The sequence below is a fragment of the Grampus griseus genome (genome assembly GCF_964374135.1).
Source record: "Grampus griseus genome assembly, chromosome: 15".
Lineage (NCBI taxonomy): Eukaryota > Metazoa > Chordata > Mammalia > Artiodactyla > Delphinidae > Grampus > Grampus griseus.
The window spans coordinates 80,600,640-80,627,845 of NC_139009.1; the positions used below are offsets into that span (position 1 = coordinate 80,600,640).

The 27,206-nt window shown below is 50.5% G+C and overlaps 1 protein-coding gene across 1 annotated transcript; it reads left to right on the top strand.

Moving 5' to 3' along the window:
• Positions 1–294: 294 nt before the first annotated feature.
• CNGA3 (cyclic nucleotide gated channel subunit alpha 3) lies at positions 295–27,206 on the top strand (the record flags this gene model as incomplete). Its single annotated transcript, XM_082672777.1, has 8 exons — positions 295–398; positions 7,676–7,789; positions 10,051–10,230; positions 13,725–13,778; positions 20,223–20,285; positions 21,602–21,709; positions 22,503–22,609; positions 25,816–27,206. 8 exons carry the CDS (start codon positions 295–297, stop codon positions 27,204–27,206), a joined length of 2,121 nt encoding a protein of 706 aa, XP_082528903.1.

Below are 27,206 nucleotides of genomic sequence, written 5' to 3' on the forward strand. Positions count from 1 at the left end.
AAAAACAAAAAAAACCTTTGAGCAGCTCTCAGCATGCAGCATATACAAAGGAGTAAAAGACCTTGTTTGTGCTTCTGGTTCGGACAACTAGCCCGGAGAGATCCAACTAAAACACAGTGTGGCAGGAACTGGGAGAGAAATGGAGGAGGGCACGTGTGCCAGGGCCTGCCTGGGGGAGTAGCCCTCCCATACCAGCTGGGTTTGCAGTTACTTCCTGGGGGGTCCTGATGACATATCTGCTTTGTGTTCATGTTTCAGCAACCACTTTGGAGCTGAATGTGACAAAGCAAGAAGATGGCCAAGATTAGCACCCAATACTCCCACCCTTCCAGGACTCACCACCTCGTGGTAAGGACCACGGACAGAGATCTCGATGGCATTGAGAACGGCCTCAGCAGGTAGGATGGGCTTTTAACTTCGTGCCTGGAACAGGTTATTTCCATAGCTGATCTAGACCTGGGGGAAAGACTGCCTTAGCCTGTGGGCAAGCGCAGGTCGGAGGGCGGGCTCTGTTCACAGCACTCCTTCTAACTTCATTTTCCATGTCCCTTACTCCTCACAACCCACACTGAAGTAGTTTTTATTCTCATTTTAGAGATGTGGGAAAATGAGGCTCCAAAAGTTACATAACTTTTGTAACTCTTTTTCTAGAGGCAAGAAAGTGAAGACTCACATGCAGCTGATTAAATTCTACTGTAAAAATGTCCCCAAACTGCCACACTGTCCCTTGTATACATCAAATACTTATCGGGCTCTGTCTGTGCACCAGCCACTGCCCTGGGCACTGGGGTGGAGTACAGATCAGATTAACTGTCCCTCACTTCCAGGAGAAGGCCAGGACTCAGCCGTGCTCATGTACCTGGGGGGAGTGGGCCGTGCCTTGCCAGCAAAGCCATCGGCCCCATCAGTGACATCCCGACACAGGCAGCCACATGGAAACCTGGGGCCTTGAGTTCTACTTCTAGCCCTGTTCCTAACTTACTAGTAGACCTGGGAAAACTCACTAACCCTTCCATGCCTCAGTTTCTTCAACTGCAAAATGGAGCAGCATTGGGAAATGGGAAATGGGAGAGTATCTATTTGGTGCAAATGGACTTACATTCTTAAGTTTCTTAAATTCTCAGTGAGTTGATTGAGTTGAACAAGAAGAAGCTTTATTTCCAATATTTATGTTATTTTTGTCTCACATATATAACACTTAAAACCTCCCTCCCATGAAAACTGCATATTATCTGACGGCCAAAAGTGCAATTACAGTCCTCAATCCTCGCATCCCTGGCACTAGGCCCTCCTCCATCGTTTCTCCTCACTAACTTATATATGTCACTTCCTCTCTCAAATGCACATTTGGTTTTTCCTATGTCTAGGTGCTTTGTCCCAGCTCCTTAGCAACTCGGCTAATAAGTGATAGACAGCAATTTCCCTATCTTTGCAAACTTCCGTAGTCTTTGGACCTCCACCTTCTGGGATTCAGGCAAAGGAAGGAAATCTCAAAGCATGGCAACAGATATTCCCTCCAACTCTTTTAAGTTGGTGCTTGGACCCAGGAAATTTGATAGACTCAGGGGCATCAGAAATTCTCACCCTACTCAAATTTCTCCCTCCTAACTGGCCGACTGTCAATACTTGTGTTCCACAACTGAGGACTCCTTCCTTTAGGTTAAGGCATTGCCCTTATTTAAAAGGAAGAGGAACACTATTAGGACAGTTATCTGCTATTAAAACTTCGGTGTGCGTTAATAGTTTCTTTCCCATACCTGAGCTAATAAAACCCCCTGAAGAGGGGCTTCAAAGAGGATTGCGGTAGAGGGGAGAAAAGTCCCAAGCATGGAGCACAGCAGGAAGTCAGGCTCCCTGGGCAGCATCAGGCTCCTGGGATCTTGGGCCCCATGGGAGAAGGAAGAAGCTGTTAGGATCAAGAAGAATTTGAAGCAAATGGAACTTTTCCCCATTGCTCCCTTTTGCCTCGAGCGGGACAAAACCAGAGCATCTCGTGGAGCTTCCAGAGTCCCTGGAGTGTCAGTCTGGCTCCTCCCAGTGAGAAGGCGGGCCTGGCGAGTGGGCTGGGGCTCCTGCCCAGAAGGCCTGCTTGACCCGACACCACCACGAGCCAGCTCTGCCCGACTCGCCCTGGCTCTGCCTCGGCCGGTGGCCGACAAGCTCCGTCTGGCTTGCGGGCTGTTCAAGAGCCTCCGGCTTCCGAGAGCCTCGCTGTGGGCTCACATTGGGTCCATGCACGCTCCGGGGATAGGTTGTCCACACAGCCAGTGCTCTGAAGTGATGCTCTTGGACAGTACTCTGCCATCTCACGGGTGAGCAAATGCCCTCCCCTCCCCCACCCGCGTCCCCAGGCCAGCGTGGTGACCAACAGCACAGGCTCGGGGTCAGACTGCCGGGTTTGAAAAGTGGCTCTGAAAAGCTGCTCAACAGCTCCAAGCCTCAGTTTCCTCATCTGCAAAATGGACTAGTACTGACCTCAGGGCAGAAATGAGGGTAAAACAGAGTACCCCTGCCATGCAGTGAGAGCTTAATTGGTGCTCACTGCGGGTCTTGGAGATGCTGTCCCTCCTATGGGCCTTCTCTGGCGTCCCAGCTGAAGCCTTCTTCACCTCCTCTGACCTCAGATGGCCCCAGCTGTCCCGACACCTGGAACGGGCCATTTCCTGCCTGTGCCCACATCAGGCTGTCTCAGCCTGACCACTAGCCGGGTCTCAGTGAGCTCCACTTGGGGCCGTGCCCAGCTACCTACGTGGTAAAAGCTTGTTGACAGATTAGTACAGAATCCCGTGGAAACACTTGAGAGGTTTCAAAAGGAGAGAGAGGAAAAATGCTTCCTTCATGAGAAGCATTATCTCATGGAGGCAGGAGTGGGTTAACAGACAGAAGTTTCCAGAATGGCTCCTTAGCATCACCAAAGATTGAGAATAGGAGTTCAGGCTGGGGGGAGCAGCCTTGGGCCGGAAGCCTGGGGCCAGAGCCCTCCCCTGCTTCCCAGAGCAGCCCAACATCTGTCAATTCACAGACTAGTTTTCCCTGTAAGATTGATTTCAGCCAAGGACTCTGGCACAGTCACATAAAATTTTTAAAGTTTCACATCACTATTTGCAGGGAGGAAATGCTGTTTGAACAAATCGTAGATCTTTGCCTTGAAATTCCAATCCTTTTAGAAAACTTTTGGGAGAAATAATTATGAATGTGTGTCCTTAAATATTAATCACTCTTTATCCTCAATGATGTCACACAGCTGTGCTGGGAACATATGCATTAGTGTGGTCCTTTGCTGAGTGCCCCCCAAGGCAGGGAGTATCGTTTCCCCGACCCCTGAGACATCCCGCCTCCCAGGTCTTTCACCAAGTTAGAGACCCAGGTTTCTGTTTCTCTTTTTAAATCATTGGGCCCATTTTCCTAGTGAAGAGTCATAAGGAAGGATGAAGATGTTTCCTTTGAACAAAAAAATTAACTTTACACCTTGAAAAGACCAGAAATAAAAATGTCTTGAATTTTGCTTTTCCTATTTAGATCTGTTTGGTTGACTCAGTTATTTGAGAGCTGGCTGGCATATTTTTGCAGATACTGCAATCGAGAAAGGCTTCACAGTCTGCCACAGAGAATTGCAGCTGGGACCGAGGGCACCCCAAACCCCAGATCAGTCTCCTAGTGTAGCTATTTTAGGTGAGCTTCTGGGCATAAGGGGTTGTGTCCTACAGAGAAGGAGACTTCTTCATGCTTTACCCTGAACAGAGCCCAAAGCAATTTCCACAAAAGAAAACCATTTTCAACCTGCTTCCCCAGGACCCAAGACAAAAATGCAGTGACTTCAGTTCCCTGGTCACACGTGGCCGGGGCAGTACCTGCCCATCACTCTAGTTCCTCAGGGCTTGAGATCAGGAAAAGTAAAATAAGGTATCATCTTCTCCACCCTTGTTCCAAAAGGCCACTTCTGTTTCCTCTTATGTCCCCAAAGTCAGTGAAAGAAGACACCAGATCCACAGAGCACAAAGTTAATCACCAGTTCCCATTCTGATGAGAACCTCTGCTCCCTCCCAGTGACGAAAAAGCTTCACCTTGTGGACATTAATTCCTCTGTATAAATAAACTCAGAAGATGAGCTTCTGAGCTCATCTTCATCATCTGAGCTCATCATCATCAAAGGTCCAGGCCACTTGCAGTAGCTTCATTTTACAGGTTGAAAATGACCTTGTCTTTCAAAACAGTCACTTCATTTTGTTTCACCAGTTGCCCTTGATCTTGCTAGTTACTAACTTCACAGGGCTTCTTCCTGCAAAGGCACCATCACCACAGAGAACCGGAGACTGCGGATAGAAGGCAACTTCATGTTGTCCTGGCCTGATCTGCTTGTTTTACAGAGACCGAAGCCTGTCGAGTCCTGAGCCAGCTCCCGGCCGGACAGTACCTGGACCGCGCTCTCTCCTGCCTCTGTATTTCCCTGGGAGGTTCTGGATCCCTGATCTTGCACTGATTGCCAGAAGTTTCTCCCTTTTGGCAGTACCTGTGTGTCCTTGGGAACACAAAATATCACCTCAGACATTTGGTTCCTCTCCTCCTAGCCAATCTCCCCTTCCATTTACCTCATAAAATCAGTTTCTCTGAGGAATAACTAATTGGGTTTGCTATTTAAATTCCCCCAGGCATTTAACGAGGGTGGAGACTATGGAGCTGGGAGAAAGACAGCAGGGTAGAACTCTGGGCCTCAAGAAACAAGTGGGGAGAGGCATCAAGAAGAAAAGGCCCCTTGGGTCCCTTGAACTTACATCGTATAAGACCCTTCCTATTCTTCACAGCTAAATGTGCCTTTCTGGACTTGTGTGTTTGACCATTACTTAAATCAATATGAAATCAATTTTTCCTTTGTTTTCTTTTCGAAGACCAGGAAAATTAAACTCAGGGAGGGTAAGTGACCAACCCACAGTACACTTAGTTAATAGGTGCTGGGGTAGGAATTCGAACCCAGGCCTCCGGGCTCCCCACTACGCCGCCTCCCCTTCATGTAGGTGTCAAAGGTCCAGGCCACTTGCAGTCGCTCTCACTGCTGCCAGCTGCAGGCCTGCTTTGAAATCTGGGGTGAGTTCTGCCCTTCTCACCCACCCACAAGCCCTGATGTCGTGGGCATTGAGTCCTTTGCTGCTGATGCAAATAAATCTGGTCTCAGGATGTACCCCCCCCCCACTCCCCCCGCGATGAACAGAATCCAGACTAGGCAGAAATGCTGGGCCGCCTGCTCGGGGCCTAGAGCTCCCTGAGGAGGGAGCTGCTGGTGGGGACGGAACACCTCGTCCTGGGATTGCCTCTAGATCTTCCAGGCACACGTTCTGTGGCAGAGCTAGAGCCCAGGTGTTAGTTGCTGCCCGCACCCCAACTCCCCATCCCCAAGCATGCCAGCTGCTAGGATCCAGGCACTGGAGAGATGGACTCACTTGTCGCCCTGCCGCCTCCTCCTCCTGTAACTGACCCGGGTGCCTTGCACATGCATTCCCACCTTTGTAGTACGCAGAATATTAGAAGCGCAAGGGTATTGTAGCTTCCTAACTGCAGCAGGGCTTCTGGTAGGGTCTCTCATATGTATAAGGATGAGGTGTGAGTGGTCTCTTATGAGTATAGAGAATTCAGTTAGGCGGTTTGGAAATAAAAAAGCCATGCCCACATTAGTGCAGCCAGGGGAATCAGAGCCATGTCTCTAGTGGCATGCCACAGGGCTCAGCTCTCAGCTGTGTCCTATTCAACTTTTGCTTTAATCAGTGCCATATATGAAAACAGAAGGCAGATTCATGGAGTAGGTGAGAGCAGGCTTTGAAAGGAGATGGAATGGCATACAAATCTCCGCTTTGCCGCTTGGCTGTGTGACCTTGGGGAAGTTACTTAACCTCTCTGAACCTCACTTTCCTCTCATACAGTTTTTATGTGGATTAAGTGATCAAATGTATGTGGCTGACATACAGCAAGCAGTCAATAAATGGCATATACTTCGGGTATCACATCTGTGAATGAGACGGAGTTGGGAGGACCCTGCATACCAAGGGTGCCAAAACATCAAGTGACTCAGATAAATGGGAGAGTCCAATACTTATTTCCAACAAATCAATTCTACATGCATAAGACAAGGCCTTCTGGCTTAGCAGCAGCACATGTTATAAGACATTGGGTTTTGGATGATGGTAGCTGGTGATGGGGTACCAAAAGCATGTCTTGGGCTCCAGTAACAGCAGGGTGGTTCTCAGTCTCTGTGCCCAGTCAGGCAAGAATACAGGAACCTGCTCACAAGAGAATGACCATGACAGGGAAGAGACTTGAACCTGATGAGGAAAGCCTGGGTGAGCTGATGCGTCTAGCCTGGAAAAACGAGGCAGCACAGGTGTGAGAGCTGTCCCTTCATGGAAGGCGGTCTTTTAGAAGATGAAGTTGCCTGACTCCATGTGGTTCCAGCAAAGCAAAAAAAAGCGTATCCTCGATATGGGGAAGCTGAGGGAGAGAAGAACCTGCCGGCAATCAGGGCTGTGCAGAGAAGACCTGGAGGAGCCATGGAATGGTAGTGAGCTCCCCATGCTGGAGACGGCAGGGAGGTTGCAGAAAGGAAGAGGCAGCGGCTTGGCGGCTGAGATAGGGGATTCTGACTTCGAATCACTCACTGGGGAGAGATAGAGCCTTTGCCCTGACATTAATTCTTGCTTGCTTCTTTAGCCGTGTTGCCACCTTGTTAAGAAGGCTGATTAGGCTGGAATAGGTCACGTGATCGAATTAATTTGTCTTGCCTGGGCTCTCCAAGACTCATAGAATGAAATGCAAATCCCTGGAGGCCAATGCCTGGATGGCTTTTAATCAGGCTGATCAAACTTCAGCCCTAGGAAGTTTTAAAAGAAAGGGAAAAAAGGAAAATTACACCCCAGCAGAGAGGTCTTATTCCAGGAAGTTCAACAAACACGAGGCTCTGCTGATGCTCAGACTGAGCTGTGGACACCTGTCCTGTGGGTGCTGTTGCTTTTCGCCCTGAATTGCACAGGTGAGGTCCCCGCCCCACTTCCCTCTGCATTACAGGGGACACAGGTTAGGGCTTGGCAAAAGGGCACAGCAGAAATGGATTTTCATTTGAAAGCACTACACAAATGCACGTGGAGGGCTAGGCCAATTCCTTACAGTATGGCCGGACCCTCCTCTTAACCAGTGGGCTCCTGCAGTACCCACACACTACGACAGGGGGCAAGGGAAGACCTCCTGAAGGAGACGGCACTTGATCCAACTTTAGGAGATAGGATCTCAGTATGCAGAGATGTGTGTGAACCAAAATCCTTGTTCTGGAATCCTTGCATGGAAACAGCTGCTGTGGCTCCAGATGCAGGCCCGGGACCTCCCCCCCACCACCCCGCCCCCAGTGCTCTAATAAGGACCATTTGCTGCTGGCTTGCCCTTTTCACCTGGGCTATGGGCAGTAGCCTCCTTGTCATAAAGGAAAAGCCACTTTCTCCTGAAAGCCAGGACCTGCTGGCTGCTGCTGGAGTATGAACTGAAGTGGGGAGCTCTGGGGTGAGGATCTGTGACAGTAGCTTTCCTCTTTAAGCAGGGCATCTGGCCATCTCAGTCCTCAACGTGTCCAGGAGGTTGGAAATCAATGTCAAGGATGAGCTTGAAATCAATTTCGCTTGCTGCGTATTTGATTTCCTAGGACCCACTTGCCATGTGAGGAGACACCGTCAGAACTGCAAGAAGGCATCACCATGGAGACCAGAGGACTGGCTGAATCCAAGCGAAGCTCCTTCACCAGCCAGGGGCCTGCCAGGTAACCGACCGGTCTCAGCCCTCACCTTGGGAAAGGGCAGACGGAGGCAGAAAGAAGGTAGATAAGTCTCAGGAAGAAATGGTGGTTGAGGGTAGGGTTGCAGATTTGGAGAAGAAAGGGGCAGGAGAAGCGGAGTCAGAAATCTATCAGGGAGTCATTTCCTCTTGGGTCAGGTGTTCCGAGCTCAGAAAAGTCTAAGAAAAACTGCCTCTATCTGAAATTGCTCTCATAAAAAGTGATATTGAGGTACTTGCTCAATTCTGGAAGAATTCAAGGGAAAAAAAGCCAACCAGAGAAGTTTCAGAAAAGAATTCAGAGGAAAGATCAGCCAGCCGTGGGAGACCGTTGGGTGGATCACGGTGGCACACAGAGGGCAATCGTGGCTCTGTCGGAAATAGCCCCTGGCAGGTCCTCACTCGTATGGGTCTAGACTTCATAGCTTACGTCCTCGCAAAAGTATTTGGAAGATTACCTAGGCTCCGAGCTCTGTCTCCCTTCTGATGACATCTGTCCTCCGGCTTCAGTAGCTGTACCACCTGAAGGAAGTCATTTCACCTTTCACATCTCATCTAAAGATGCATCTAGTAACATGAGGGCTGCGGCAGAGCCCAGCGCTGCCTTACGACGGGCGCTCAACAAACGTTGGGCTCATTATTTCCTTCCACTGATATTTTTTTTTTTTTACCAAAGCCAGAGTTTCATACAGTCACGTGTTCTACAGGTTTTGCTTAAGAGTATTGCAAAAAAATTAATTTATCTAGTTATTTTTCATGTTTTTCATTGTGGAGGATTATTTATTTCACTAGCCACTTACAGCTGGGCATTTAAGTGATTTCCAGTGTTTTTTGTCTTACTAATAAAATATCTTACTAATAAAAGGCCTGTTGATCGTAAGTTAGAGAACACCTTCAACTAGCTCAAATGAAAAGGGTAGGGCTGGGGCAGGGGCTGGTGTAAGCTAAGATCCAGGCCACCTTGTGGAAATGGAGCCAGTGGGGCTCATAAGGGGCCGTGGGGAAGCAGCTGCCTTCCCTCTCTCGTTTCTCTAGCAGCATTTCATGATCTGTGTGCTTTTTGCCTGCGTGCCTCCTACGTTTCTGGCTTTCTCTGCTCACACCTCAGCAGGCACAGGCTGAACACAGCCTTCACCATATGATCCTGAGTTGAAACACCCAACCCCATCTGGAGTGGTTTTTAGTTCCGAGGCTTGAGTGACTCTGTGGGTCAGTCGTCCATCCCCGAGCCTGTTGGCTGAGGCTGGAGCTCCGGGGAGTATGACCTTGCTTCTCTCCCTCAGCAGAGGGAGGACGTGGGTGTGGGGAGTGTCAGAGCAGAGAGGTTGGGCTGGGCAGGCACCTTGCCATTCATCTGCAGCAGCCGCTGTAAGCATCTCTGTTCGTGGGATGTTGCCTCACTTCAACTTATTCCCTTAGGCTATGGTCACAAGTGTGTGATGGGGATCAAGGTATGTGACAATTCATGACTCCATGCCAGGTTGCTCAGAACTGATTTCTTGGGGACAGTGGCGTGCACAGTGGGTGCCCAGTCAGGAAAGCTGAACTCCAAGAAATAGTTGAGTCTCTCTTTCCGTTCCCCCCTGGCCAAGACGGGGAAGCAAGAGGCAGGGCTGAGGGAAGCTTTTTTACAGAAAACTGAAGCTAAGATGAGCTCTGGGCGTGTGGACTGCCTGGTCTCAGGTGCTTGCGGCCCGGGTGGTGTCCGCTCCAGGAGAGAGGTCAGGGCACATTGCATAGGAACTTCTGCACAGGGATGGGGAGAAAACAAGAGTTTGTATGAAGAGCAATTCATAGGACAAGGGTTGGGGAAAGAACCTAGGTTGTATCTGGGTGCTTGTTCCTTTATACCTTGCTCTGAATTTTATCACTATTCGGAAATTGTATTTTTTTACTGTTCCTATGCTTACCTGTCGTAACAAAGAGCTCTACATGGGGCAGAAGGAAAGATGAGCAGAAAAGCTTGCTAAATGGCCCATTGGCAGGATCGTGCCTTTGATGGAGTCCAGGTGTTAAAGGGACAAAGCCATAATGAAGAAATGTCCCTTATGGAGGAAGCTCCGTCCCAGGTGGCAGAGGTGGAGGGAAGAAAAGGCTCTGGCGAGTGGGGGCAGGGGGTGGCGTGCAAACCTGAGACCGGCCCTGGGACCCACATCCTGCCGGCATCTCTGCCCCTGCCCCAGCCCTCTGGGAGGGGGCTTCCGTCTCCTTCCACACCGCCCTCGCTGCGGGTCTGTGCCCTTCCAGGTTGTCACGCCTCATCATCTCGCTGCGTGCCTGGGCCGCAAGGCACTTACGCCACGAGGACCAGAGGCCTGACTCTTCCCTGGAGCGTTTCCACGGAGCCGAGCTTAAGGAGGTGTCCAGCCGCGGAAGCCATGTCCAGAACAACGCGGGCAGCCAGGAGCCTCCAGACAGAGGGAGAAGGTAAGGGAGGCGGGGCTGCCTGCCCCAAACGGGGAGGGAAGCACCTGCTGCCCCTTCCATGCAGCGTGGATACCCGCCGCCCCCCGGGTGGCCGGGAGCACCAGTCCCTCAGCTGTTCCCTGAAGAAGGGGTCTGTCCTGGGGGAACACTCATGCTCTAGGAGTCTCCACATGAGCCCAAGAAGCCCTGCGGGAGCGGAAACCCTTTAACCGGAGGCCCCAGCCTCATGGGCAGCTGACCATGTCCTCCGCGGAGCTCCCGCTAGCGCCCCCTGGAGTTGGTGCTCTCAGAATCGCACCCGGGACGTTAGCCTCACCAATCTCTCCGTTAAAGGACCCTCATCCTACTCACCTTGCACTGTGACCCACCTTGCTAAAAAACTGGGGCTTTTGTACCACGAACCTCAGGGAGTACCTAGATGGTGCCCACAATTTTATGGATGGGTATACGTACATTCTTCTGGGGAAAAGGTCCAAAGGTTGGTTAGAACTTTGAAGGGGAACCATCCTCGCCCCAGGTTGGTTTAAGAACCATGGGGAGCACAGTAGGTGGGAGTAGGATGGGGGATGAGGAGAGTGTCTGCTTTTCAGTAGAAGGGTCTGCAGAACAAGGGCTCTGAGCACCTTGCACGGCCCCTGCCCAGTGGTGCCTGCAAGTAGAGAAATCTGCAGGGGCTGGACTGACACCCCCCAATCCCCCTGCCCCCACCCCCGCACAGAGCTGCTGCCTCCCCTCCCCCTCTTCTCGTGTTCTTGAGAAGTCACCCCAGCCTCTGGTGGGCGGGGAGACCACTGGGCGACCGTGGGTTGAATCCATTGTTGCTGAACAGCAGAGGGTCTCTTTAGGACCCTTGGGGCAGTTGGGGGAGAAGAGGTAACACGTTCAGGGGAAGCAGACCTCCTCTCAGCCTCACAAACAGGAGGACACTTGCTCAGAACCTGTTTTAAGGAAAAAGGGGCTTGAAAAGGTCTTTTGGCTGAATTCTCTAGGTTATGCCAGGGTTTAGAAGACGTAAAGTGTGAAAAAAGAAGCATGACTGTTGCAGAACAGACAGTCCCTGTATAATTTGCTAGAGAAAATGCTGTCTGTTTTGGAGTCAAAGGAACAGAAGGGCTCGGTTGCGGGCCCCTCGAAAAGGCAAAGAAAGCCCCTGGGGAGTAAAGGCCATGAAGCCTCAGGGGAAACAGATGAATCTTTTTGGAGCTTTGATTTTATTTCCAGATTTGGGGCAGGGGGTTATGTTTATTACAGGTTATGCAGTGCATTGCAAAATGTACAAGCGTATTTAAGATAAATTATGAGAGTTCAAAGAGATGTCTTGCCAGAGACATTAGGAGATGTACATTAGTCTTCTCTGCTGGGGAAAGGTGTGAGAATCTCTGGCTGAGAGCCGGAGGCCCAGTGGAGCAGCGTTCTCAGGCTCCCTTTTCCCATGAGCTTGGACTATAAACCCTCGGGCTCCCTGGGCTGTGGGAAGGGGACCGTGGAGGGCCTGGGTGCTGGCTGGATGTGTGCAGGGCCATCCCAGGTTCCCAGGGCCAGGCATCCCAGGCTGTGAGGGAGTACCAGGACCACGAGGCCCACATGCTGTTCGCTGCTGAGCCAGAAAGACAGGAGGGCTGGCAGCTAAGGACGAAGGGAGGGTGGAGGAGGAGGAAAGAGTGGGGGAGGAAAGGAGGTTTGCTAGCAAGCCAGCCAGGCTGGTTCAGTTCCTTTTAGGCAAGCAAAGACTTCCTTGGCTTAATTGATCAAACTTCTTCCCCACAACTTTAGACTCATGGAGATGAACATTAGACTCTGCCCATTTCCCTATATGACCAGATTAATGGAGGGATGACCCCATCAGAACCAGGCCCCAACTATGCCACCAATGCCTGGTCACTTGCTGGAAGGTTCAGAGTGGGCAGGTGAATGCATAGGTGCAGGATGGGAGCAGATCAATCAGGGAGGCTTCCTGGGGGAAGAAGACTTTGAATTTTCAAGGCCAAGTCCCATCAGCAAAGCAAAGTGTATGCAGAGATGGGTCTTAGTTCTCCTGTGGGTTTGGCCCGATGAGATTATGGCAGATTATGGTGCAGCTCACGGGCGACTGCACCCCAGAGAGCTAAACTTTCCTCCGTAATCTCACAGTTTTGATTCCCCAGGGGAATTTTAGATGATCTGAACCAATCCTGAAACAAGCAGTTAGAGCCACATCCTGGATGGGGAGAGGGAGGCTTGGGAGGGATGAGTAGAAGTACCAAAAAGGCATTTGGCTGGATGTTCAACATCATAGAACAGGTGCCCTGAGAGTCAAGCTGGAGTGTCACCAGCAGCTGGCTCTGGGCCCCGGGGTCTCCTGTCCTGTGAATGGTCTGCAGTCACCACAGACAGGCAAGCTGCCCTCTAGCCCTGTGAGGCCAGGCTGGCTTTCTAAAACCAGCTGTCAAAGGTGTGAACTGGCAGGTGAGCTCAGGGAGATCACGCCTTTTCCTAAAGAACATCACCAAGTACTGCCCAATCCAGCTTTCAGTAGACGTGCTTGGTTGTGAAACCAGCCCCCGCCTTCTACCAGATTCTCACATAGATCTGGGATGGCAGGCCCTGGAGTTCTAAGATGAATGTGGGGCAGGGGAAGGGGGAGGATGGGCTGAAACCTGGGGCAGCTCTGCCCAGAGTCCTTTTTTTTTTTTTTTTAATTTATTTATTTATTTTTGGCTGTGTTGGGTCTTCGTTGCTGCGCGAGGGCTTTCTCTAGTTGCGGCAAGCGGGGGCCACTCTTAATCGCGCTGCACGGGCCTCTCACTATTGCAGCCTCTCTTGTTGCGGAGCACAGGCTCCGGACGCGCAGGCTCAGTAGTTGTGGCTCACGAGCCTAGTTGCTCTGCGGCATGTGGGATCTTCCCAGACCAAGGCTTGAACCCGTGTCCCCTGCATTGGCAGGCAGATTCTCAACCACTGCGCCACCAGGGAAGCCCAAGAGTCCATTTTTTTGTCCTGTGAACTGGAAGCGGCCCCTGTGATGGGGTTTCCAAGGGAAGGGCCCTGTGACAGCCATGTCTCTGCAGAGGGGGCAGCAAGGTGCTGCTAACTATGTCCATTCTGGTCCAAGGAGCTTGGCCTGTTCACCCAGGAGCACCTAAGGGCAGGCACCGCGCCGGGTGGTCTCTGTGCCCCCCCCCCATAGCGCCTGGCCCACTGACTGGCACGTGCTAAAACTGGAGGACATTGAGAGGAATCGAGGCTAGGATGCTGGGTGGGATTCAAAGAGTTAATCCTCAGTTATTCAGAAGCCTCAGTTTACCCAGGTGTTCATCCTCTCCCCTTCACCAACACTAACTAGTCACAAAACAATGTCTGTCCCTGACAATAACAGTTCCCTCTGTTCAAGCTGTGTGGAAAGGCCCGTGAGACAGGGGATGGGAGTCCCAGAATAACTGCCTGGGGGCAAGGGGTCCCCAGCAATTGGACTTGAGTTCAGATTCCCATGCTGTGCTCTCTTCACCTCCCCGCAGTGACTGGCCCCTGGCCAGAAGCAACACCAATGCCTGCAACAACTCAGAGAAGGAGTGAGTACCTCTGCTCCCTCCCACTCCCTGCGGCCAACCACCTCCCTGTAGACACCCCAGCTTTGTACTGCTACCTCCCCCAAACCCCACCAGACCATTCTAGGGTCCTGCTCCTTCCATTGGAAACCCATCCCCGTGGACAAATGGGGAGAGGGACCTGGTCTGTGTGACTTCTTTGGGCAGGTCCTTTTATCTCTGTGTCTCTCATTGTTCTCATCTAGAAAGAGAAGGGGTTGGCTCGGTAAACATTTTCAATGCTAACACCTCTGTTGCTATGTGTCTGAAGGTGCAAAGCTGGAGTCCCTTTACAGAGCAGTGGCTAAACCTCCTTCATGATGAGAATGCACTTCCCATTCTACATCCTCAGGCTCCTGTGTGCCGGTGAAGTGCCCTTGTCTTCAAGCCAATTCAGGCCAATGTGGAGGGCGTGATCGGGACAGTGGAAAGAGGAGATTTAAATAGTGCCAGAGATTAGCCTCTTGAAACCGTGACCCACCGAAATCCCTTCCTGCCACCCGGTGCCGAGCGGGCAGAGCAGTTTGCTGTGTGATTCTGGCAGCCTCACCCAAGAGCCCAAGCACACAGTGTGCGTATGTGTGTGACCATGTTTGTGTGTGAACACGTGTGTGTGTGTGTGTGTGTGTGCCCCGCTCTCCAGCCTTCCTTTTTAGAACACCGTGGAGGTAGGAGCGGAGGGGGGTCTCAGCTGGAGCTTAGGGGGGAAAACCATCCGTATCAGCCAAGAAATGCCAACTCCTTGACTTCCAGCCGACCGAGAACTGTGCCGAGGCTTCTTCTTGTTATTTCCCTTTGTTCTTCTGATAGAACTTCTTTCCATTTTCCCTCCGTGAACCTTAGTTGCATTTGGGGGCTTCTTTGTTTGTTTTTTAAATGTATTTTTTTAATTGAAGTGAGTTTACAATGTTGTGTTAGTTTCTGGAATACAGCAAAGTGATTCAGTTACACATACGTATATTCTTTTTCAGATTCTTTTCCATTATGGTTTATCACAGGATATTGAATATAGTTCCCTGTGCTCTACAGTAGGACCTTGTTGTTTATCCATTCTATATATACTAGTTTGCATCTGCTAATCCCAAACTCCCAGTTGATCCCTCCCCCATCCTCTCCCCCTTAGTTGCATTTTGTTTACATAAATTGGGACATCAAATCCAGAGATCCAAATGCCAACAGTCAAGAAAAATGAAATGATTTAATCTGCAAAATGATAGCTACTGTGATATGTGTTTGATGCCCTTGGAAACCTGGTGTTGAGTCCCGCAGTCAGGCAAGGCTCAGGGCACCAGAAACCATAGGTAGAGGTCTTGTGGGTGGGTCTCCAGGCTTCTCCATCCTGGGGCTGGGATGTGGGCAAGGATGGTGTGGATGCCGTCAGCTACATCAGGCTCTTATAAATCTTTTCCGATGGGCTCATATCGTGGGTGCACACTGCAGCCAAGGACCGAGGGACAACATTGGGGGCTGCCCCCAAATGGAGCCACCTGGGTACAAAGATACACAAGTAATTCTTGTGGACACCTTCCCCCATTCTTCCACCACATTTCTAGCATTTTCACTTAGTCCCATGGGTTCTGAAAGTTTCTTTCTCCCGATCAATCTGTTCTCAGCCAAAACCAGCCTCGTTGTGTAGCTCTGTGTAGGTCCCCTGGGGCAGTGCTGGGTGGATTCCGGGACACAGCTGGATGGCACGGGGTCTTCCCTAGGCCCTCAGCAGGTTGGTAGCCAGAGGAAAGTCCAAAGCTTGTAACCTGGGGCCACAAATCCTGAACAAGGATGACAGAGCCTGGTGTAATTAAACTCCCAGCAGGGCTAAGTGTGCCCGATAAGCTTGTGGGCAGCTCCCTCTGCTGGTGACTTGACATTAAGACTTCAGCTGCAGAAAGACCAGTAGATTCAAGAGAACAGAGGATGGATGAGTGTCCTTGCTCTTCTCATTTAAAGATTCTAACAACTTTTGTTCTTAGTTTATTAATATGCTCATTGTCAAAAACTTAGAAAACACAGAAAAGCACCCACGAGCATACACCCATAAAAAAGTACACTTTACGTTAGCAATTGAACCCCATTATCAGAGACAACCCCTCTTCACATGTTGGCAAATATCTCTCCAAGTTTTCTCTAGGCATATATATTGAATAGATAGATACATGGATACATAGATACACAGATACATAGACAGATGCAATATGTTTAATGTATGTACTGGTTAAGTGCATTTGCATCCCAACTCAACCACCTAAGAGCTTTGTGACCTTGAGCAAGTTACCTGACCTCTCTGTGCATCAGTTTCCCGACTTGTGAAATAGGGATTGTAACTGGCGTCTTACAGAGTTGTGTTAAGACTATTCTAATACATGTGAAGTGCTGAGTACATAGTAAATGATCAATCAATATTGACTACTGTGGGAAGCAGAGTAATTTCACTACCACAACCTCACCAAAAATGTTTCCATCCTAATCCCTGGAACCTGTGAGTAGATTATTTTACATGACAAAGGAGACTTTGCAAATGTGATTAAATTTAAGGACCTGCAGATGGAGAGATTATTCTGGATTATCCAGGTGGGCCCAGTGTAATCACATGAGTTCTTAAAAGCAGAAGCGGGATGTAGGAGAGTGAGTCAGAGATATGAGACGGAAGGAGGAGAGATTCGCAGTGTGAGTGGGACCATCCTGTCATTGCTGGTTTGGAAGATGGAGGAAGTGGGGAGGGAGGCCTGAGCCATGGATGCCGCAGCCTCCAAAAGCCAGGGATAGCCCTCCATCTACAGCCAGCAGGAGAACAGGGACCTTGGTCCTGAGCTTCAAGGAGCTGGATTCTGCCTGCAGTCCCAGTGAGCAGGAAACAGATTCTCTCCAGAGCCTCCAAAAAGGAACACAGCCTGAGGGCACCTTGATTTTCATCCAGTCAGATTATATGACTTCTTCCAATCTCCAGAACTGTAAGAGAATAAATTTGGGTTGTTCTAAGATACTACACTTGTGGTAATTTGTTATGGCAACAGTAGAAAATCAACAACACAGCTTTCGATCCCAGAAGTGGAGTGCTGCTGTAACAAATACCTAAAATGTGGAAGTGGCTTCAGAATTGACCCTAGGCAGGATCTAGAAGAATTTTAAGGAGCATGCTTTTGTTAAAAAAGCCTAGATTGCTTTGAACAGGTTGTTAAAAGACATATGAATGTTAAAGACTCTACCAGTAGCCCAGGGAGATCAGCTCGATGCTTTGTGGCGACCTAGAGGGGTGGAATAGGAAGGGTGGGAGGGAGGGGATATGGGGATATATGTATATATATATAGCTGATTCACTTTGTTGTACAGCAGAAACTAACACACCATTGTAAAGCAATTCTACTCCAATAAAGATATAAAGAAGTGGGGAACAATCATCAGAAAAAAAAACTATAGCAGTGAGGGTTCAGAAGGAAAAATGGGGAGCATTACAGAGAAAAACCTAAGCTGCCTACATACTTAATACCTAAATGGTCGAAACAGACTATTAGTAGAAACCTGGACTTTAGGGGCGCTGCTGGTGAGGGCTCATAAGGACGTGAGGAGCAGGCTTTTAGAACCTGAAGGAAAGAGGATTCATGTTTAGTGGCAAAAAGCTGAGCGGGATTATGTCCCACAAGTATGGGGGAAGCAGAATTCGTATGCAGTGAGCTTGAATATTTAGCTGAGGACATTTCTAAGCTAAGGTACTGAGGGTGCAGCCTGGTTTATTCTTGCTGTTGATGGTAAAACTTAAGAAAGAAATTGAGGGAAGAACTGATAAATGAAAAGGAAACAAGACTTGATGACTTGGGAAGTTCTCAGCCTGCTCAGATGGCAAAAGAGAATAAGTTTTAAAAAGTCACTGTCAGGAAAGCATGCCTTCAGGCAAAAGCAGAGGATGCGGCTGAACTCTTGCTGATAACTCGAAGATCAAAAGCTCTGAGTCTTCAGTCACATAAAAGACCCTCTGAAGAGACCGAGGGTGTGAACCACGGCTCATCTCACCAGAAGCCAAAAATAGAGAAGAGATTTCTCAGAAAGATTTGTGGACGAGCCTCTGTCTAGCGGAGTGGATCCCTCCGGTATACATGACCCATTAAGGTCTAGAAGATTTTATGGCAGCAGAAACGCTGCCAGCTTGGAGCTGAAGGATAGAAACAGTATAAAATGAGGGAGAACTGTTAGACCTCTAAATTCTAGATGCAGAAAGCAGGCTGATAAAAAACTACTCAGCTACAAGCAGGGGCTACCTTTCATGAAAAAGGAAGGATGATTGAGGGCGGAGTCATGAGCTATAGAGGTTTATTCTCAGGCCTTGAAACATACTGGCCCATGGCCCTGCTGGATTTCGAGTCACTTGGAACCACTGACTCCTTTTGTCCTCCCATCTTCTTCTCCCTTGCTGAACTAGAATATCTACACCTGGTGTCCTGTGCCTTCTCCTGTGTTTATGGAGGTGATTCGTTTCTTTAGTTCCACAGGTAGGGAGGACTCGTGTCTCAAATGATTCACACCCAGAGTTCCCACACACCTGTTTAGATGATGAGATTTGGGACTTCTGAACTGATGAGACTTGGATGATAATTTTGGACTCTGAGTTGATGCTCTAATGGGATGAGGCTGGGGGATCTTGGAATGGGGGTGAAGTCATTTTGCACATGGGATGCAAGGAAATCTTTGAGGGCCAGTGAAGACTGTAGTAGGTAGCCCGGAGGTGCCCATATGCTAATCCCCACATCCTGTGACTATGTTACCTTACATGGCGAAAGGGAGTTTGCAGATGTCATGAAGTTTAAGGACCTTGAGATGGGGAGATTCTCCTGGCTTATCAAGGTGGACCCAGTCGAATCACATGCATCCTTAAAAGTGGAGAACCTTTCCCAGAGAGATGGCATCTTGAGAAGGACCCAACCCGCTGTTGCCGGCTTTGAAGATGGAGGAAGGGCGCCATGAACCAAGGATGCAGCAGCCCCTAAAAGCTGGGAATGTCCTCAGCTTGCAGCCAGCAAGAAAATGAGGATATTGGTCCTATAATTGCAAAGAACTGAATTCTGCAAACAATCCAAGTGAGCAGGAAACAGTTTCTTCCCTAGCGTCTTCGGAAAGTGTTACGGCCCTGCCGACACCTTGACTTCGATGAGACCCCTACCAGATCTCTGACCTACAAGATCATACATTTGGGCTGTTTTAAGCCACTAAGTCTGTGGTAATTTGTTCTGGCAGCAACAGAAAACTAGTACAGCTATTATTAGAAAATCTTTTGTAGTCTACTTTTTAACTTAGCGAAATCTGAGGAACATTTTCCCCTTCTTCCACAACCTCGTCGTAAGTGGCCTCATAGAATTCTGTGGTTGATGAAGAATTTCCTCTGTGTATGATCAGATTGTTTGTGCTGTGACTTAGAAATAACGGTGGTGATGATTCTTCTGTATGCATGTTTGCACACACCTTTGATTATTTCCTGGGGAAGTGCTGTGTAAAGTGCATTGGTCCTTTTCAACGAGTGTTTAATTAGCAGACACTTATTTCTCAGCCCTTCCTTCCTCCAGGGGCAGGAACAGGGGAATCAGAAGGGCCTGCGGGTGATTCCGGGGGTGCCCTGAGGCAGGCAGGGTCTTTTACCCTCCACCTTTGTTTCTTCGGCTGTTCAGTGGGTAATAATGCGTGCCTTGCAGGACTACTGTAACCGTTAATAGGTAACCCTTGTAACTGTGTCCAGCCCATGAAGGACGTGCAATAAAGAAGGGGAAGCAGAGCAAAGCTGTGCGTTGAGGAAACATCTGCCCTTACAGGCCCTTCCTGCCGATGCAGACAGGAGGGCGAGGCCCCACCTGCAACGCCACATCCAGCAAAGTCTGGAAGCGTCTGAGCGTGGCTGCATTTGCCTCAGACGACTTGAAGACTTGCTGCTGCACAGCACACCTGTGCCTGCCTAAGGGTCTTGCTTCCTTTCTGTCCCCTGGCTTTCCCATCAAGGGCCAGGTTTTCATGTGACCCCAGAACAACGGAAAAGCCACCCCCTTTCCTCAGAACAAAGAGCGTTCCATGTGACTCCCAAAACCCTGAGTGACTTTTCCACCGTAAAGGTGTGGATTTGGGTTTATTTCCCATTACCTCAAAAGTTTCCAGTCTCAAGCTGCTGTGACTTTCTAGGGACTCACGGAAATAGGTCAGAAATTGTAGAATATTAGACTGACCCGTTGTGTACATTTCAATGTATACAATGGATACTTCAGTGGAGGTGGTACCCTCCCCCTTCAGTAATAATGATATTATTCATGAAACAAACAACCTCATTTCATCCCAGTGTGCTAGAAAGATTAGTTTCCTGCACCACGCCCTCTCCCCCGTGTCACTGTGGCCTACCCTCTCCCCGTGGTAATGACCTTGGTATATGAAGATTGCTAAATGTCACCCTGTGTCATCCAGTGACAAGGCGAAAAAGGAGAAAGAAAAAAAGGAAGAGCAAAAGGAAGAGCAAAAAAAGGAGGAGTAAGTACTGGGAGAAACTGCCCCCAAAGAGGGGGTTCCATGTCACAGCAGGCCTGGTTCCACACCACCCGGCCCTGGCCCTGAGGAGGAGAGAGATGCAATCAGGCCTTAGGGTCAGCCCTGGAGAGAGGGCTGCTTAGGGCTACAGAAAAGGAGTTGGTCTCAGGCAGGGATCAGGCCTGCTGAGATCACGTGAGGGTCTCGTTCTGCAGGGAAGGTCGGGGAGCCCACAGGGGGGCTTGTAGGTAGGCAGGTTTGTCTCCAGCCTCAGGTGAGCAGTTCGGGGCTTCCCTGGGAGCCTGCTCCGGTGCCCTCCCCTTGGGCATTCTGTTTGCCCACAAGGTGGCCGTCCACACAGTGGAGTACGCGGAGCCCTTTTTCTGGGTACTAGAAAACACTATATTCACAAACTTTAATCCAAACCCAGTGGCAATGAGTGTTGGGAACGTCCAAAGCCCAGTTAATCAGCTGCTGATCTCGGACTTGCTGAGTTGAGGTGAAAACAGGCAGCTCAGGGTCTCCTCTGGGGTGCGGGAGCAGCTCTGCAGGCCTAGGCGGGCATGGGGGGCAGATGGGGTGGGGGAGGAGACACGTGGACCCAAAGAAAGATCTCCAGTACCGCTTATAAATTCCAATCCTCCGAAAATCCTGAAAATAAACACCGAAAGCACCCTAAGCTATTTCTTCCATTCAGTGTTGGCTGACATACCTCGATGATTCCCAGGTTGGTGGTTTTTGGTGGAGAGGCAGGAAATGTCTTTAGAACATCTGCACGATTGCAGTTAGTGAGGTGGAAAGAGCACATTCCCAAGGGAGAGCTCTGGGCTCCCAAGCTCCCAAGTTCAGTCCAGAGAGGAGCTGTCTCAGAACCACCCAGGACAGTGATTAAGTGCACACTTCCAGACCCCAGTCCTGGAGGGCTCTGGCTGGGCCTGAGAGCTGGCATTTTCACAGAGCTCCCCGAGGTGGTTCCAACATCACTGCTCCAGTTTCCTCCTCAGCACCCTGAAGGCTATGGATGATACCCCAGGACACGGGAATGTCATCACTGTCATTTTGTAGTCACCGGTGGCTTCCTGGGGCGCTGAGCTGGGAGAGAAGGCCTTCGGAGTCTGCCCTGCTCCCAGCCTGGGTGGGGGCACCCATACAGGGACACCCATGTGACCCCCCTGGGACTGACCGCACCCTATCTGGGAAGCCATCTCTAGCTGAAGCCCGCAGTTGCCCTGGGGTCTCTAAGCTAGGCCGGGTCTCTAAGCCTTTCCAAAGCTGTGGTCTTCCAGCACACTGTGCTGCTTGTGTGTCGGTGTTTCCAGAAAGAAGAAGGACACCACCGTGGTGGACCCCTCCAACAACATGTACTATCACTGGCTGACCATCATCGCCGTGCCCATCTTCTACAACTGGTGTCTGCTTGTTTGCAGGTAGGGGCGTGGGACGGGGCCTCAACACAGAGCTCTGAGTCCCTGGCAGCCACCATCCAGCTGCATGTGCCTAAGTTCCTCCTGGGTTCCCTGAAGCACTGGTGGAGGCCTGGCTTTGAGATCGAAACCATGGTCCTGGCACCTTGGAGCCTCCTTGATGGAGTTGCAGGAGGAAGATGCAAGGGCGAGCCGTTGCTCTTCTGAGGGCAAGTGGGAGGGGCTGGGTCACTCCTGAGCTGACCTGCAGGACAGGGATGCAGGCGCTAGGCGACATTTTCAGGCTGTTGGCTGTGGGCTTTGGGTTTTCTGAGCCGGTTGGGATGCAGGGTGAGCTGCTGCTCTTGTGAGGGCGGCCGGGGCCTCGGGGCGCTCCCAAACTGCTGATTTGTGGGGACGGATGTGGCTTGTTCTGTTGTTAATCTCTCAGAAATTGTTATATCTTTGTTGGCATTTAAAGGCCCCAGAAAGGGCAAGTTCTCAGCCCCTTCATCTGAGGCCTGGATAAACTGCTCCCCGGCCAGGGGAGGGGAGCAGTCTTGTCGCTACTGCTGTGAGGCAACGGGGCCCACTCTTTGGGGTCAGTCCCAGCTCTTCTTAGGAGCTCGGTGACCTTGAGACAGAAAAGCTTCTGAGAGCCTGGGTCCCCTCATCGGGGCTGGGATGCTGATGCTGGGGTGCAACCCTGTGGGCTGGGCTGTTAGCGGGATGAGCTGACCCCAGGTTTGTAGCACAGAGCTGCTGCCCGCCTTGGTCCCTCCCCGCTACACACCTGCCGCTTCTCACACTTGTTTAGGGCCTGTTTTGATGAGCTTCAGTCTGAGCACCTGATGCTTTGGCTGGTCCTGGACTACTCAGCCGACTTCCTCTATGGCTTCGATGTGCTAGTCCGAGCCCGGACAGGTGAGTGGGCCCAGGGCCGCAGACCCCACAGCATGGTTCGGGGGCCACCTGGGGGCCACAGGGCAGGTTCAGGGAGATCCAGAATGGTAGCCCTTGGAGTTCCTCTTCTTGGACAGTCAGAGGAGCCAGGGCATGTTACCCCATGGCTTTTAGATGAGGTGTAATATACTAAAAGTATATTAGTTTCAGAACTAAAATCTAAAACAGGGCCTAGAGGGATATGACTTCCTTCGATTAAGACAGGCTGGGACCTGGGACCCTCTACCAGAGTGCTTGCACTTGCCACTAGACAAACATCTCCTCTAGCAACAGGACACAAAGAATCTGTAAAGGACTAAACATAACTACATGTATGTGCAGACCACCTAAGCCCCCCCCTCCAGCCCAACCCACCAACCCACCCCCATATCCTTTAAGGGACAAGCTCGCTCCCACCCCTCAGGGAGCAAGCAAGGCCACCTGCTATTGTTTTCGCTCCCTTGTGCTGCAGCATGGGTCCCAATAAAGGCCTGAATTCCTCATCTGGACTCTTATCAATTTCTGTTGATTAAAGAGTCCGAGGACCCCAGTCGGTAACAAGATTACCTCTAGTTGTGAGTGGGGGCTAAAGCCCCACCCATGCCTCAGTCTCCAAGCTGGGCCTCCTTGGGCCTCCTTTTTCTTATTTTCACAAAGACATCACATATGCTGGCGGAGGCCCTGCTTGTCATTTCCAAGAGTTTTAAACTAAAAACTGTGCCATGGTTGTGGATGCAAAAACCACTGGATCACAGCAAAACCTCAGGGTGGCTTCATGGTGTACAAAGCATTCCAAGCACGTCTTGTTTTCTCATGAGAACTGCTGCAGAAGACGAGAAGTGTAGACATGGTTATCTCCATCTTACTGCTTTAGAAACTGGGGCCCAGAGATGCTGAGTGGCCAGCCTAAAGGCCACAGTCACCACCCAGCAGGCCAGATGGGTGGCCCCCCTGCTCCAGAATTAGTGCCCTGCATCATAACTTAGAAGATCTCAAGAACACAGCTTGAGGCTTGCCTGGGTGACTTGGCCAGTCCTGGTGGCCTGCCACTCCATGGTTACACGAGCCTATGGAGATGCAAGAGCCCCGTGGGTGGCTGACTGGTTGGGGGGACTCCCTGCATCAATCAGGCTTCGGTGGGACAGGCAGCCCTCACCCAGACATTGACCCCACCCCTTTTTGTGCTTGGTATTGTCCTTGGCAATCTAAGATTCAGCAGAAGGCTGGGAGAGAGAGGGGGACAGGTAGGCACAGACACCAAGAGGCCATGGATCATACTCCAGGAGAAAAAATAGTCAGAATTGAGACAAGATTATTAAGGAGGTGTTGAGGAGTCCCAAGGCACACGAGTGCAATGTAATGATCTAGGCACTCAATAAACACGAGTGTAACCAAACAAATAGGGGATGGGGAGCTGTGAAGCCAGGTGTCCCTAACATGTGATGACAAACTTGATGTTTGCTTTTCACAGAGGGGGCAGTCCTACCTCGGTCTAGCCCTCGAAGTGTGGCCCTGGACCAGCAGCATCACCTGAAAGTTGTTAGAGATGCCCCAGACCTATGGGACCAAACTCTGGGGACAGGTCCAGCTCTGTGACTTACAGAGCCCTTGGTGTGTTGCTGTTGCTCACCCAGATCTAAGAAGCATTTGTTACATTAGTCTCTGCACTCTTTTGCATGTTTGAAAATGAAAGAAAGAAAGGAAGAAAGAGGGAGGGAGAGAAAGGAAGGGAGAGAGGGACGAAGGGAGACGGCAGGTCATGGCCTATTTGGTGGATTTCACCAGTAATAACGCTTCACGACTACCAAGGTCCAGCCCATCTCCAGACCAAGGTGGGTCCCAGGCTTCATGTGTTTTCAGAGCCCCTTGGGTGACAGTAATGTGCAACCAGAAAGGAAAACCACTGTGCTCCTGGGCAAGGTTTTAAAAAGATAGGTTGCAGGACGTCCCTGGTGGCTCAGTGGTTAAGAATCCGCCTGCCAATGCAGGGGACACGGGTTCGAGCCCTGGTCTGGGAAGATCACACATGCCGTGGAGCAACTAAGCCCATGCGCCACAACGACTGAGCCTGCGCTCCAGAGCCTGTGAGCCACAACTACTGAGCCTGCGTGCTGCAACTACTGAAGTCTGTGCGCCTAGAGCCCGTGCTCCACAACAAGAGAAGCCACCGCAATGAGAAGCCCACGCACCGCAGCAAAAACCCAATGCAGCCATAAATAAATAGAGTTTAAAAAATAAATAAATATAAATAAATAAAAAATAAAAAGACGGGTCATACGCCATCAGTGATTTGTAAAGTCAGTTTGCTAGGCCATGACCAGTGTTTTCAATTTTTTTTCATAAATTTATTTATTTTTGGCTGCGTTCAGTCTTCATTGCTACGTGCAGGCTTTGTCTAGTTGCATCGAGTGGGGGCTACTCTTTGTTGCGGTGCATGGGCTTCTCACTGCGGTGGCTTCTCACGTTGCGGGCTCTAGGCGTGCAGGCTTCAGTAGTTGTGGCTCACAGGCTCTAGAGCGCAGGCTCAGTAGTCGTGGCGCAGGCTCAGTAGTTGTGGTGCACGGGCTTAGTTGCTCCGTGGCACGTGGGATCTTCCCGGACCAGGGCTCGAACTCATGTCCCTTGCATTGACAGGCAGATTCTTAACAACTGCACCACCAGGGAAGCCCTCAAATTTTTTATTGTTAATATTTTCAAACATATACAAAACTGAGACAGTAGTGTTATGAATCCCAACATACCCTTACCCAGCTCCAAATGTTATCAACATTTTGCTCATCTTTTTTCATTTATCCTCCCACTCCCTGGTCTTGTATGGAGTTTTTTAAGGCAAATCTCAGACAGTAACCACGTTAGCATTTAACCTTAATTAGGGTCCCATTTTTTAAGTATAACTTTCATTTATCTCTGAAAATTTAATAAGCATTCCTTACTACCATCAAATACCCAATCCACATTCAAATTTACCTGACTGATCTGTGTTTGTAATTGAATAAAATAGATTAGATCGTTGAATAGAAAATACCAGAGTGCATTTCCTGTAGTAATGGTATGTGTGGTTTGTGGAAGTTGTTTCTTTTATATATGTATAACCAGGTTTTGTGTGGTCTTGAGGTGAGATACCTTTCTGCGGGCCATGGTCATAAAAAGGCCTCTTTGATGCCCACGTGATCTGTCTTCTTCATCAGGCTTCCTGGAGCAAGGCTTGTTGGTCACGGATGCCAACCGGCTGTGGAAGCACTACACAAAGACCTTGCACTTCAAGCTGGACATGTTGTCCCTGGTCCCCACGGACCTGGCTTATTTTAAGCTGGGCATGAACTACCCAGAACTGAGGTTCAACCGCCTACTAAAGTTGGCCCGGCTCTTTGAATTCTTTGACCGCACGGAGACGAGGACCAACTACCCCAACATGTTCAGGATTGGGAACTTGGTCTTGTACATCCTCATCATCATCCACTGGAACGCCTGCCTCTACTTTGCCATTTCCAAGTTCATTGGTTTCGGGACCGACTCCTGGGTCTACCCAAACATCTCCAACCCAGAGTATGGGCGCCTCTCCAGGAAGTACATTTACAGTCTCTACTGGTCTACCTTGACCCTGACCACCATCGGCGAGACCCCACCCCCCGTGAAAGATGAGGAGTATCTTTTTGTGGTCCTCGACTTCCTGGTGGGTGTCCTGATTTTTGCCACCATTGTGGGCAACGTGGGCTCCATGATCTCGCACATGAACGCTTCGCAGGCTGAGTTCCAGGCCAAGAGTGACTCCGTCAAGCAGTACATGCAATTCCGCAAGGTGACCAAGGACTTGGAGACACGGGTGATCCGGTGGTTCGACTACCTGTGGGCCAACAAGAAGACGGTGGATGAGAGGGAGGTGCTCAAGTGCCTCCCCGACAAGCTGAGGGCCGAGATCGCCATCAGCGTGCACCTGGACACCCTGAGGAAGGTCCGCATCTTCCAGGACTGCGAGGCAGGGCTGCTGGTGGAGCTGGTGCTGAAGCTGCGGCCTGCGGTGTTCAGCCCCGGGGATTATATCTGCAAGAAGGGGGACATAGGGAGGGAGATGTACATCATCAAGGAGGGCAAGCTGGCTGTGGTGGCTGAGGATGGGGTCACCCAGTTCGTGGTCCTCAGCGATGGGAGTTACTTTGGCGAGATCAGCATCTTGAACATCAAGGGGAGCAAGTCGGGGAACCGCAGGACGGCCAACATCAGGAGCCTCGGTTACTCGGACCTGTTCTGCCTCTCCAGGGACGATCTGATGGAGGCGCTCACTGAGTACCCTGAGGCCAAGAAGGCGCTGGAGGAGAAGGGACGGCAGATCCTGATGAAGGACAACCTGATCGACGAGGAGCTGGCCAAGGCCGGGGTGGACCCCCAGGGCATCGAGGAGAAAGTGGAGCATCTGGAGTCCTCCCTGGACACCCTGCAGACCAGGTTTGCACGGCTGTTGGCTGAGTACAGTGCCGCCCAGATGAGAGTGAAACAGCGGCTCAGCCAACTGGAAAACCAGGTGAAGCTCGGCCTCCCGCCTGACGGGGATGCTCCACAAACAGAGGCCAAACAACGGTGA